The sequence below is a fragment of the Corvus kubaryi genome, unplaced genomic scaffold, assembly GCF_017639235.1.
Source record: "Corvus kubaryi isolate FWS band 111438036 unplaced genomic scaffold, C.kubaryi_AGA036_p1.0 37354, whole genome shotgun sequence".
NCBI classification, from domain to species: domain Eukaryota; kingdom Metazoa; phylum Chordata; class Aves; order Passeriformes; family Corvidae; genus Corvus; species Corvus kubaryi.
Genome location: NW_024581116.1, coordinates 7451981 through 7466351, shown reverse-complemented (window position 1 = coordinate 7466351; position 14371 = coordinate 7451981). Strand labels below are relative to the sequence as shown.

The 14371-nt window shown below is 42.3% G+C and overlaps 1 protein-coding gene across 1 annotated transcript in view; it reads right to left on the bottom strand.

The window, feature by feature from the left end:
- Nucleotides 1-6339: 6339 nt before the first annotated feature.
- The window catches only part of HS1BP3 (HCLS1 binding protein 3), a 50607-nt gene continuing 42575 nt past the window's right edge, over nt 6340-14371 (bottom strand). Inside the window, exon 7 of the mRNA XM_042032883.1 lies at nt 6340-8081. Coding sequence (XP_041888817.1) covers nt 7853-8081 — 229 coding nt within the window. The 3' untranslated portion in view covers nt 6340-7852. The remainder of the gene's footprint in view (nt 8082-14371) is intronic.

Here is a 14371-nt window from a genome sequence, read left to right as displayed (position 1 = left end):
TGTCTGTCATATGCCAACAAAGCATATTCCTGAATTTCTAACAAAACAGAAAAATGGCAGGCAAAAGTTTTTTCAGAGGGTGAATATTTCAGGTCATCCTTATGCACATCACAAAAATGTGAAAACAAATCAGAAAATCCCTTAACCCACAGGATTGTTTGGTTTATATTTTTAGTTTAGCCTTGAGGTTCATGGCCAAGACATGAAACCAGACAAATCTTTTGCTGGCTCTGCTACAGAGTCCCTCTTTAACTGTGGGAAGATTAATGAGCCTCTCTGATTTTTCCATGTTCTCATATGTACTATATACATCCATATTGTCAGACAGAGAGGAACACAGGGTCTATAAGTGACTCCAAAGTCTGAAATCCCAGTCTCTACTGAAGTGTCAAAAATAACTGAGTTGTTTTCATGAAATGGCTGTTATTAAAATAGCCACAGGAAAAGGGAGGCAGCAGGTCTCTGACAGTCACATGGGTGAATACCCCAACCCCAGGGCAGGGACATAGCGTCGTCACCTGTCCCCAGCACCTTTTGAAGTGTCCCTACCAAGCAGCACAGTCTGCACAGCAAGGCGAGACAGCAGACAGCAGTGGTACCTGCCACGCCCCAGGATCTCTTACTGGATTCTAATGCTGCCCTGTGTAACTCCCTGTGTGGATCTCTTGTAGAATTACATGGCATTCGTTATTCAAACATGGCTCTAGGGAAACTTTTCCTTTTTCCACTAAACACCCAATTTTTTCTTTCTCCTCTTATCCTCTGGCTGAACAAAAGAAACCCCATGATTTTCTTTTACACAGCTGGCAAATCAGCAGGTCAAATGGAAAAAAGAAATAGAAGAAGAAAAAAAAGGAAAATAAACAAAGAAACAGTAAAAGAAATGGGAATAAAAGCTGTGGTAAATGAAGACGTTGCAGATTTCACCTGCAGTAATTAGGGGAGGAGCCACTGAAGGTCAGTACCTTGCAGGGGAAGGCAGTCAGTCTGCTAATTACTGCACTAAATGGAAGTGGGTCAGCTCATGGCTACCCTACAAAACCCAGTCGTCAATGCACACACTTGCAAATAGGGGAAAACGGGAGCTGGTACTTCAGCAAGTGCAGCACTACTCAGAACAGCCTTTGCTTGTCAGCCTTAGCTGAAAACACACCTCTGGGCAGAGCCCCTGTCACCCCATTCAACCTGTGTGGTGCCAGCTTGGAAACAGCAGAAAGCAGCAGCATCTCCTAGTGACCCCCAGTGACCAGTTTTTAAGCCAGGCCTGGGACTGAGACTCCTGTCTTGTTACTTAAGAAAATTTTTATTTCTTCTAACTTTTTTCCTGATGAACTGGCCACTCACCCAGGAGGACAGACATGCAGGCCTTTTGCCTTTCTCAGCCACAGGGACTTTTGAGCTTCCATTTTCCATTTCTCCAGCAAACATGAATCAAGGCAGTGCCAAAACCATGCATTACCTTCCCAGCTGAAACTGGAAAGAAATAGGATTCCTAGAAGAAGAAACAGGGATTTTATAGCAAGTAGGACATCTATTTGAGAGCAGGAGATGTGGGAGTTTGTTTTCTTTCCTGTCATCTCCACACAATACAATTTTTTCCCTTAGTTGAGCCAATGTTTGCTTAATGCAACACTCATGAGCAGCCTGGAGAGCAGAGACAGATGAACAGAGACCAAACTGTTACAGAAGGGGACCTGGCTGTGTACTGTGAAACCCATTCCAGCACCTGCAGACCAGGGAACACCTGAACCTCCCTATGATTTTGTCCCTCCCTCCCTTTGCTCCCTCAGTACAATCCCTTACTGCAGAGGTGGCATGAAACTGGCTGAGTTCAGGTGGATTTGGGGCTCAATTTACCACCAAACATGAGCTGATGACACCAGCAAGTGCAGCAGCACAGTGGGAGAGGATGTGCAGAGTGAAACAACTGGTGGTGAGTCCCCACTGCACACTGTACACACCTGGGGGAGGTTATTTCTGTTTCTGGGTGGGTCCTCTGGACCCAAGTGTCCGGTTTGCTGCCATGGCTGCCATGCATTGACCCATAACCCAGAGTATGGTTAGGTGAGCCAACCAGAGGTGCTATGAAAATGCTCCCTTGAGCTAAACTAAACCACTTATGAAGACAACCTCATACTTCTTTTATCATTCCTCATGAAAAGGATGAGTTTTCCACATAATTTACATAAATGTAAATTAGTTTTGTTTCTTTGGGGTTTTTTTAGGTAGGCATTGCAGCTATAATTAGACAGTAGTTCTGGACATAAAAAATCCTTTTGGGGTCTGTACACAAGATTAAATATGTAAGCTATGAAAGGTTGAGACAGGGGAAGACATAAGTGGGGAAAAAAATCATAGTAGCCTGCAGATTTGATTGCTTAAGATGGGAGGGAAGCACTAGGTAGTTTTGATTGTCAGCATTCAGGATAAATAAATGATTGCTTTTATTCACAGTAAAAACTTGTTAACATACCCAGACATTACCAAATGGACTATTTCTGTAAGCTCTTCTGAAGTAAAATCAGTATCATTAAATCATTATTGCAAAAAAAAAAAAAATCGGAGAAGTTTGTGATCATTAGACAAAATCTCTGGGTGAACTTAAAAAGCATATAGATTAGCAGAGAAGTAAGAAAAGTGCTCAGTAATTACCCCAGGAATTTTATAATTTTGTTTTGTTTGCTTTTATGTTCATTTGAAAAACCACGGAGCTCCTGTCACCAAAGAACCTCTAAATGAATTGCTGATTTCAGCCCTACAGCTGTGATATTTCAGGGGAATTGAATGGCTCTGGAACTGTGTGTATAAATCAGGCAGATGCCTTCTTTCATTCTGTCCTGTCTCTCCTGTTTCTCAGTGGTGCTCTCCAAGCCCGTCAGGCTTGTCAGTGGTGTCACATCCTATTCCTTTACCTCCTCTTTCCAGCATCAGCACGACCAGGCTTCCACTGATCTGCATGAGGTTTTGACAGCTTAGATTGAGAGCATGACCCTCACAGCAGCCACAGGAAGCAACCTTTCAATGACATCAATGGCACAGAAACATTGCCTTTGGCAGAAAATAGCTAAACTGCATTCTGACAGTATTTAATGAATTCAATGAGAGACTGGTTTGCATTTCTTTTACCAAAACCCAGGAAAATGATGGGGTTTCATACATTGTTATGATTTTTGGGTGACTGAAGGACCACAAGGAAGATGCCACAGTGACCATAATGCTACCCCATGGCAGGAGCACCTTCCACTGGACCAGGCTGCCCAAAGCCCCATCCAGCCTAGCCTTGAACACTTCCAGGGATGGGGCACCCACAGCTTCTCTAGGGAACCTGTTCCAGTGTCTGAGCACCATCACAGTAAATAATTTCTTCCTAATATCTAATCTAACCCTACCTCTACTTTGAAGCCACTTCCCCATGTCCTATTACTACAGTTCCTGAAGATTCCCTCTCCATCTTCTCTGTAGCCCCCTTCAGATACTGGAATGTTGCTATGAGGTCTCAATGCAACCTTCTCTTCTCCGGGCTGAACAGCCCCAACTCTCTCAGCCTGTCTTCACAGGGGAGGTGCTCCAGTCCCCTCATCAATTTCATGGCATCCTCTGGAGTTGCTCCAACAGCTCCATGTCTTCCTTATATCAGGGGGACCAGAACTGTGTGTTGTATTCCTGATGAGGTCTCAGTAGAGCAGAGGATCTGGATCTGGAAGAGCATTCAAGAATCATTGAAATCTTCCTCTCATACAATCTGGACTTTTACTGCTCACTATATGTCAAAAGCAGCTTTTGAAAAAGTACACATTGCAAATCAAAATTTGCACTGACTCCAGGAATCTCTCCTGAGCAAATAGGAGAAACTGCTTTGTTGTTGTAAGGCCAGTGGAGGGATCTTATGGAGGGTACTAGGAACCAGGGTGATAAAGCACTGAGTATGTTCTGTTCTCTCAGTCACCAAATCCTCCCTGAGTGACTCATTCTGTGTGAGTTTTGGGTTAGCCCAGAACAGGATTCCTCACAACAGCCAAAAGAAAATCACTCTAGAGAAATATGACAATACTTGGCTGTTGAGTATTTCCCTTGTTTCCAGTAACTTGTAGCTCAAGGACTTTCCAAGCTCTAAGTGGCATAACCATCGATTGATTTCTCTTCAATGAATCTAACTGGTGTGTCCTTGAACCCATATCAATTTTAAGCATCCATAACATCTTGGTATGAATAAAGCTTAGTCCCTAAATATCTAGAACTAATCAATCCTTTAAGCAGCTTCACTGACTTCTCAACTCTCACAGCAGCATTTAATTTGACAATTAATTTAATTTACCACCTTCCAGTGCTAGTATCTTCACTCAAAGCAGTGCAAACCATTTTTCCATCACGTGAATTCATTAGGTTCAACACATGACATGAAATAACAATACACAGGAGGCTGTAAAAGAAGATCAGTGATACGGTGAGGGCTGAAAATAATTGGATTGGGGGGTTTAAAGATAAATTAAGGAGAGGGCACAGTACAGAAAGTGAGTGACTTAATTTACTCCAGTTGTTGATGTTGAGATGAAAAGTAAGAATACAGATATAAGAAGTAAGAATATAGATAAAACTTTACAGTAAAAGCCTTCTCTCTTCTTGACCCACAGAGGTTTAAACTCTCACAAATGTGTGATCAAGTCCCTGCTTTCTGGTACTCTGTATTAAATCTAACAGCCTCAGGGATTGCTCATTTAGTACCTCATTTAGGCACTAGGTAATGCCTTAGTGCCCCATGAGCGTGCTGGATTTTCATGACCTTGCTGGATTTTCATGACCTTCAATCAGAGGTTGACTTGTGTATTCTGCTGCAGGAAACTTGGCTTCTTTGCAGAAGCTAACATCTGGGCAAAAATTAGCAAAAATATCAGTTTCAATTAATATATTGTTTTACGACTCAACCCAGATTGTCACTGACAGAACTAGGCCTTAAGTGCTCTGTGGGAATTAGTTTACCTAAAACTTCAGCAACTGAGCAGACCTGAGCAGACGACCCACAACTCATCTGTGAAATACTCGGCTTGGTGAAATAATTTGTTAAACTGTGACCCAAATAATGAAGTATACAGTCTTAGTTGTCAATTAGTGCTGTACCACAGAGCAAGCAGAATGTTACACAAAACAAGAAGCTGCTTGTAAAGCAACAGAGATACCTATTATGAGTTCTAATCACTAACCTCCCCATCTCTTTTAAGGGTTTAAATATAACTCTTGCTTTTCAAATCTTTTGATGAACTCTATTACTAATGCTGGAAGGTGATGACTGTCAGCCAAGAACTACATTAGAGTCCACAACTGAATTTCAAGGGTTGTCAAGAGCAGGCTAATCAAATAGCTGCTACTAGAAGTGATATATGAAAGGAAGTAAAAAAAGAAAATTCTCTTCTGGCAGGATGAAAACCATGTTGTATAGTTTCCCTATGTCATTTCTAATAGTATGTTCAATTTTTCTGGGCTACATTTGTCTGACATTCTTCTCTTGTGTAATAATGATTCATTAAATAGAATGTATTCAAGGGCTGTAACTCACCTCTTATGACTGCAGCTAGACCATGTGCATTGTAAAACAAAAGCCTAACACCAGGGTTTATGAGAGATCCTTTTCTATTAGTTTCTTGACAGGAATGCTAGATTTTTTTTTCTGAAGTAAAATACTGACCTCAAAATAATCTTAAAAATCTAGCACAGAAACAATTAACAGCACTTCCTTCCCTGTGCTTAGGTAATTTGACAATTTTAGGGAGAGCTAGGGGGCAAAATATTCCTTGGCCATTCCAGGCAGGTGAAGAACTGCACTCGGTCTACTGATCATTAAATCCATGGCCTGCAGTTTGGAAGTTTTAGCAGTGTTCAGGCTGTGTGATGGGCTGTAGTCCAAAAATAGAGAAATGCAAGCAGTGTCTCCAAACAGGGCTGAGTAAAATAGAGATGCTGCTCCCTGAGCCCTCAGTTAAATATACAGTGGTTGTTCATGACAGCAGGGAGTGCAACAGGAAGGCTGCCCTGAATTAATTTCTCCTGCCTCTATTCCCTGCCTGCTCCTGGGCAAGGCATTTATCTCCTCACTGCTTATTCCCCTTTTGCAGGATGGGATAAACAAGACTCCTAATTGCACCAGGACACTGTGGGGACAGGACCAGGTAGTACCTCTGGTTCTCCCTTTAGCTGCTCTCAAAGGAAATGTGAGCATAGCTACATTTTTGGTTTCATACTTATTTACATTTTAACACCATGTAACACTCCTCATGGGCTGAATGGAATTGATTCTTTGCTGCCAATGTACAACCTAGAGAACAACAGTAATAACAGTAACACCTGTGGGTTAGCAAAATGTTTTATTATAGTAAAACATACCATATACAGAGGAGAACCAATGATTGTATTTTATCTGTCCCATCAAAGCAAAATACCTTTATAATATTTTCCATTGGCTTAAAAAGGAAATGCTAATAGAAATAATTTCATTATTAAAATATATATAATGCTTTCTATTTAATTTGTTCTATGTTAGACAGGCAAATATTGGGATGATGATATGGCTGAAATATATTAAAATTTTCCCTCTGGGGAGCTTGTCTTCTTCATCTCTGGCTAGACCACACATGGAATGAATTCAGGAATCTCTTTCTGCATGACAGCAGGTATCAACTCACATTAGGTGTAAATTCAGTATCTTCAATCAGAGTGTCTTGGATGCCTATTTTATCATGTTTTTCTTTTCCCACATATTAAAATTTCTCCAGTATATTTTTTTTCCTATTTTTTTCCTCTAGATAATGCCAAGTTTGACCTCCCTTGTTTTAGCCATTGCATGGTAAAGAACAGACCACTCTCTTACCACACAAACTCATTTTAGCTTAGTGGAACTAATCACAATGGCTGGTTCTTAAAATTCTTGGAGAAGTGAAGGAATAGGAGAGAAAGAGTGAGTCCAGAGAGCAATTCAGAGTTCCTCCATTAACACACCTGCACTGAATCACCTCCTGAAGAAATCTCTCTCTCTACTAATTACAGCGGAAGCCCAGGAAGACTTGGCTAGAAAAAATCAGGTCTTGTGGATCTGGGGTTCACAGGAGTTCTAAAGAATCCAAACCTCCTATGCACTGCAACCTCCATCTATGTCTGGAGAGTGTTCTTAGCCACCCTCAGTCATCTGCTATTCTCCCCAGGAGTCAGAGATGCACAGTGTGGTCTCTGCAGGCCTGAAGTTCTCCTACAAGTTGGCATTTGTGCAGTTGAGGCACAACAATTAAGGCAGCAGATTGTCAGGCTTAGCTGGGATTTCAGTGTTCCACTGAAAGACAGAGGAACTGTTAAATTATATTTAGCAGTTCCTGTTAAAATGTACCAAAATACCAGTCAGGGAGGAAAAGGCTGCTACAAAAATGCACTGGATGAAAGGAAAATGGCCTTTCCGTTGAGCTGAAATACACTATCTAAAAATGACAGGAACAGCATCCTATCCTGCCTCAGACCATTTGTTGGACATCATTCACAGCTGCCATGTGTACAACATCCTCACCATTTTCAATCAACTGGCCAAAACTGTACTATGTTGATACTAAAATAGCAGTAGATGATCTGTAGTGCTACATCCCTGTCCACATTCCCTGTAAAACCCTGAAAATCTAAGGCAACATTATATCACAGCTGCACTGTTTTGAAAACGTCAAACAGAGGTTCTGCTACTTAGGCTTGCTGCTCTCTCTATCCTGGTACAGAAATGAGCACTGTGACAGTAGGAACACCTGGTCAGTTCTTGCTGCCATCACTTGAGCTCACTGGGAGTTGGGGCCAAGAAGGCATCATCACATTTTAAAAATACATATGTTCAAAAAAGACTGGTATCCTGGTTGTTGATAGATTCATTTTCCTGGATATACTGGAGAATGTCCACTTCATTCATTGTCTGAATCCTGTTTTCCTTTTGCTTTGCCAGTGAAGGTGAATTAGTGCTCCTGGGGGCAACTGCTGGCTTCTGAGGCAGTGGTGGTTTTGGTGGGACCTTAGGTTTTGGTTTGGAGGTAACCTCTAAGAGTTTCTCAAAACTATCTTCAACTCTGGAATGGAAAGAAAACATCAGTAACATCCTGGGAATTTGTGAATTGCTTTTTGTTTTGTAAGAAAATGCAATCTTTCAAAACAAAACCTTCTGTAGGAAAAGGATCTACTCTGATGAATTTCTCTCTCTGTAGAAGTTTCTGTAAGAACCATCTTTTTTATAATGTGGCTTTTCAATTCACTATACAAGTTAATTTTACAGCATGTTTTCAAATGTCTAAAATAAAGGCAAATTGCAATTACTAAAAACACCAAACTTTATTTTAGTTTGGGAAACAAATGGGTTTTTTTGTGACAGGATGGTTTGCTTCCCCATAAATTTTCATGAGAAAGTAAAATTTTCCACATTCAGCTCTGTTTCTTCTTCATCCCCATCACCCAAAACTGAGATTAAACATCCCCATGCTCAATCATGAGAAACTGGAAACACTAATGGATTTTAAAATTCTATGTTCACATTTGGTCCTGGCAAACTGAAGAAGTTTTGCAATCTGTGACCATATACAACAACTCTTTTTGGTGATAATTTCCCTCTGATTCCTACTGAAATAACCCAGAACACCTCAAACAGTTCAGGTATTTTCCACTTGCCTTGTTTGACCTTATCAGAGATGTAGCATGCTGTGTATGCCCAACTCTGTTCCCACATGAGCTGTTGAAATCTTTTAAGAGAGCCCTTATCATAGATTATCTTGTGACTCCAAGAGCTGTGTGCCTTTGGAAAGTCAAAATGTGGAGGAAAGAAAAAGAAAGATCCTCTCCAGTGGCTCCACTCACTGGAACAGCATAAGGTACAGGAGTCTAAGGAAGATGCCTTTTTAGTTCCTCCTCCTCCATGACCTGTAGGGAGGCCATCCCTGGAACATGAATGAATCATTTCATGTCATGTATTTTTTGGCTCTTCCACTCATTTGCCTTTTGTAGTTAGAATCATGGGATCATAGAATATCCTGAGCTGGAGGGGATCCATCAGGGTCATCAAGTCCAACTCCTGGCCCTGTACAGGACATCCCAAGAGTCACACCATGTGCCTGAGAGCATTGTTCAAAAGCTTCTTGAGCTCCATCAGGTTTGGTGCTGTTACCACTGCCCTGGGGGCCTGTACAGTGCCCAACCACCCTCTGGGTGAAAAACCTTTTCCTGATATCCAGTTTATAACTTCCTCACTGCCAGGCAATGAGGCATCTTGGGGGATTACCCAGACTCCTGTGAAACCACTGGGATAATTTGTTTCCTAAATGAGACAGTGATTCCTCCCTTTCTCTCTTTGTTCACCAGTACCAGTAGCCTTAGGAAAGATACTGTAAATGCCTCTACCAGGCAGCAGTACAACTGGTGGGGCTTTCTGCAGACAGTTAAAAGTAAAGCTGAGCTTTTCCATAATTTGGGAAGCAACTGATAAGGCAACTGTCCCAGACCACAGGGAACACGATCAATTGAAGAACCAACCTCTCTGAGACACTTTATTCCTCCATCCATAGTAAATATTGTTTGAATGTTAAAACCATAGGTACTTCAAGATTTACAGCTCCCTCAAACTAAGGATCCCACTATTACTAAGATAAATTGCATGATTTCAAGGGTTTCTTTTTTGTGTTCACCCTCATTAAAAGCTGTGAGGAACTCACTACTGTACTGCCCAGGCTGAGACAAACTACACCCACCATGAACCGGCCATTAAGTCAATAAGGATTAGCCTAAATTTTCTGGTGTACAGGCAGTCGGAACCCTTTAAGGTAAAACCATTCCTGAACTCAGACAGATCTTCTTGTGACTCCCAAAGAAAATCTAAAAAGAATCATTTTTAACCAAAGCTACTTTTGTAAAACCAATAGCATGAACACTGATATCTAAAACAAGGGAACACCTGAACAGACCAACTGATGGGCAGAGCCATTCCCGGAGTTCTGCACCTTGAACTCTACCTGTGGTATTCCAGCAGGCAGCGCCTCAGATTTCATCCTCCAAGTAACTCTGGAGATTATATCCTCTTTTATTTAGATAAGATTTCTGATGTCTTTTATTTTCCATGATTCCTTGTGGGTGACATATCCTACTTACAAAACACGCTCAATATATTTCTGAATTCCTCATCTACAAAGAAATTAATTTCATTTAAGCCCAGGCCTTCCTGTTTGTTGTGAACTCTGATATCCAAGAGATATCACACCTCTGATCACATTGCCAAGACATGTTCTTGTTCTCTTTGCTGTGTAAAAAACAAAACTTGTTAGGGCTGGTATTTCTGAAGCCTCCCTTCTTGGCATAAACAAACAAGTGAATGAATCAGTGTCCATGTCATAAAGTTTTGGTCTTAAATAACAGAAAACATAATAACCAGAGGAACAATACACAATATACACAGAGACCATATGGAGGAAGCAGGATTTTGAACTGGGTGCCCCAGAAAGGGGAGCAGTAAATCCAGCTCACTAACCTGGTATGATGGTACAACTTCCCAAATTCTCTACTCCAGCTTCTGTGCTAATCACAGCAACAAAACCACTCAGCACAGCCAAAAAAATACCCCCAAAAGATCCAGTCCAGTAGGTTGTGGGGGTCTTTAGGGGATGGGGGTTTGGTATTCTGCTTTTAAGCCAAAGATTCTGCAGGAGAAAGTCTGAAAGCTGATGATGTAATTTTCTATTTCTGTCCTGGATTTTTTCAAGACCTTGGTTAGACAGAATTCTCTTAGAGAGAACATAGCAGATAATATGTGGTCTTTGTCTCAAAACCTGCTTTTCAGGGCTGCAGTGCTAGGCAAGCTGTTTGATCCACTGCTGTTTGATCATGTGACACACAACCGTCTTTGCAAAACTAAAGAGGTAAAATGCAAAATGCCTCAGGCAGAGATAGAAACAAGGACTTCTATTTCTTGAAAGCAAAGGAATTGTTACAGTGCATAACTACCACCATATTTAACTCCAGGCCAGGAGGAAAAAGAAAAAATCAAGCAACTATTCTGAAACAAGATTAAAGGAAGAACCTTCCCACCCCATCTTTTTATAGACAATCAGGCAGAGAATCCATGTAATTAATCATTCTTTAATTAGTCTTTCTTTTTCTGTAAAAGAAAAGCAGCACCTCACTGTTTAAAATTCCTGCCATATTGTTGTGCTGATTCACAGACTATTGGTGGAAATTCTCTCTGACACAGAAAGCAATCAAAGCCCTTCCTGAAGAAAGGCTGTCACAAAGCCTTTCATGACTGCTGGCATGTGGACATCCAGTCAGTAAACGAGTTCTGACTTGGAGGCAGATGCAGCTGCCACAAGAACATCAACATTTTAGATGCCACTTCTCTGAACTTTGTCCCATCTCTCTGGACCAGATCTTTGGGACAGGAATGACTGTATGTACAACGTGATGGGGACAGTGACCTCTGCTTGCTGGGAATGCTTTAGTGATGAGAATCTGTAATGAAAGCAAGAGACAAAGACTCCCATAATTTGCTAAAGTATCCAAAAGGCTCGTGCTAGAAGCTCAGTTGTGCAACTAACTGCAGTTCTTGCAGAACAGACTTTCATCTTACTAACTTTATTTTGTCTGGTGTTAATTCCAAGTACAAGAGATACCTTAGTGAAGCCTTGGAGAATGCTGTTATATCACATCTACAATTTAGGAAAAGACTTGTGCCCAAAAATAGGCAAGAGACTTCAAAGTATCTGTTGTTGCCTATCATGTCTGCTGTGGTCAGGAGAGACAGTGTGATGTCCATCAAGGCCCATGGACAGATACAGGCTGGAGTTAACCCCAGGAATGCCAAGCACTGGGGCTGTGAAGGAGGTATCTCTCCTCCTGCTTCAGCTTTCCCCTACAATCCATTACAGGTAAATTCACAGTGGTATTTCAACCAGGGCCAGGAAATACTTCCGGACACTGGAATGTGACAGTCTGTATTGGAACCACTGGCATGGTTTTGGTCTGGGAGGGATTAGCCCTCCTCCAAAATACTCTCCAGCACAACTGGAAGCTTGTGTGGGACAGGGACCATTCCCCAGAGGCAGCTGCACACAGTCCCCTTGCTCTGCAGCTGCAGAGAGTCCAACAGCACGGATGCAGCCCGGTGGTGCTGCCCGGCCGAGTGCCAGAGAACAGGCTCAGTAGTGCAGGTCAGTCCCACAAGAAGCCCTCTAAGGAAATCAGCCTGTTGGTTACATTGCTCACGTAGGAAATGAGACAAGTCCATTTTTCCAGTCTGAAGAAGTTCAAACCTCTCTCTCCTGCCTCTTTAGAAAGTTCCCCAATCCCCAGCCAAAGGCACAGCTGGGGCAGGGGAGAGCAGGCAACTTTTGCTCCTTGAGCTGATGATATCTGTCAAAAATGCAAACAACCTGGGGCAAGATGGTTGAAATTTGGTGGGTCCCAAGCCCAGCAAAAGCATCTCTTGCTACACTAGGACTCCACGTTGCCTCTCTAAATTATTCTACACAACCTGTACATGTTCCTAGGAGTGGGGCAAGGATTAATGTTTCCAGTCTAGCAAAAAACTTTTCATTTTGTTGGCAAGTTTACTTCATAGCTTTTCTAATGCTTGTAAGTAGCATCCCAACACATCACAGGAATGAAAAAAATAAATGCCTGAAAAACATCACAGAAAAATTTGTTTTTCTATAACCTACTGCAGCCAAATCAAGGACCTTTCCCCACAGTTTGGTCATAGCAAGCAAGAGAAACTGCCCTGGAGTGGTCAGGAGATTTCTGACTCAGTTATTGCAACCTTCTCTTCCACCTGCACATTGCCCAAATAACCCTCTCCCAAGGGATCTACGTTTAAACCCTCTGGAGTTTCTCAAAGTTTTTTTCCCAACTATAGTGTTCTCATATTCTCAGGACAGTGAGCATTTGTGCTGGAGACGGCGCCCCACATGACTCCTGCATAGGTTGAAGAGGTGTTACTCTCTGAATTCAGCATCTGCTAATGCCTGCTGAAAGAAGAACACACAAACTTTTTGTGCTTCAAGAGTGGCAACAGTTCCTTGGAAACCAGAAGCTGACAAACCTGCTCAAGAAGCTCTATGGACTGAACAGTGTTTGGGGTGCAGTTTCACAAACAACCTCAGTCTCAAAAAATGTAATGCTCCTGAAAGGGTTATCCGTGCAATCCTAAGAAGGAACACACCAGATCTGCCATCACAGGGCAGCAGAACTGGGATCCTGCTGCTGACACTTTTTTTCAGCACTGGAAAAAGACAAATGTTGTGCTGACAGCTGCTTCCTTCCATCTCAGCTCCCTATTCATTACCAAAGGTGAAGCTAATTAAATCTCTCTGAAAAGGCTGCTCAGACAGCTGTGATAATTATTTCAGGCTAGGATGTGTGATAATTTATGTAATTCTGTGGGCCCACAGAGCTGCTGCAACATTCACAGGATCAATTCCAGCATTAGTTTTCCACAAAAACCTGATCCATTACACCAGGCAGGCATGATTGAGATTAATGAGACAGAAATGTGCATGCCTGCAGGGCTATGATCTCACTGGCATCATGGAGACATGGTGGGATGGCTCCTGAGACTGCAGCGCCGGAATGGAAGGATACAGGCTCTTTACGAAGGACAGGCAGGGGATGTGAGGAGGGACTCTCACCCCCTATGCCAGTGACCAGTTGGAGTGCACAGAGCTCAGTCAGGAGCCTCAGATGAGGAGCCAGCCAAGAACTCGGGGGTCAGGATTAAAGGGAAGGCAGGGACAGGTGACATTGCAGTGGGGGTCTGCTACAGGCCACCTGACCAGGAAGAGTGAGGAGATAAGGTACTCTACAGAGGAGAAGTAGCTTCACATTCACAAACCTTGGTCCTCATGGAGGACTTCAACCACCCCAGTATCTGTTGGAAGGACAACCAGCAGGGCTTAAGCAATCCAGGAGGTTCCTGGAATGCATTGAGGCCAATTTACTTCTCCAAGTGACAAAGGAGCCAACAAAGAGAGGTGCTAGGCTTGACCTCGTTCTCACCAACAAGGAGGGGAATGTGAAGCTCAAGAGCAGCTGGGCTGCAGTGACCATGAAATGGTGGAATTTGAATCTCTCAGGACAGTGAAGTGGGTGCTCAGCAAAGTAACTGCCCTGGATTTCAGGAGAGCAGACTTTGGCCTCTTCAGGGATCTACTTTGTAGAGTCCCATGGGATAAAGCCCATGAAATCTTACACAGCAATTGGTTCTCAACACTCAACACTTGTTAATGTAAAGTTGGTGATTCTATTTAAAACAGTAATTCTCATTTCATATGAGCAGGTATCCACAGTGAGCACAGTCTTCACTTTGCAATGAGAACATTTATCAGATTCT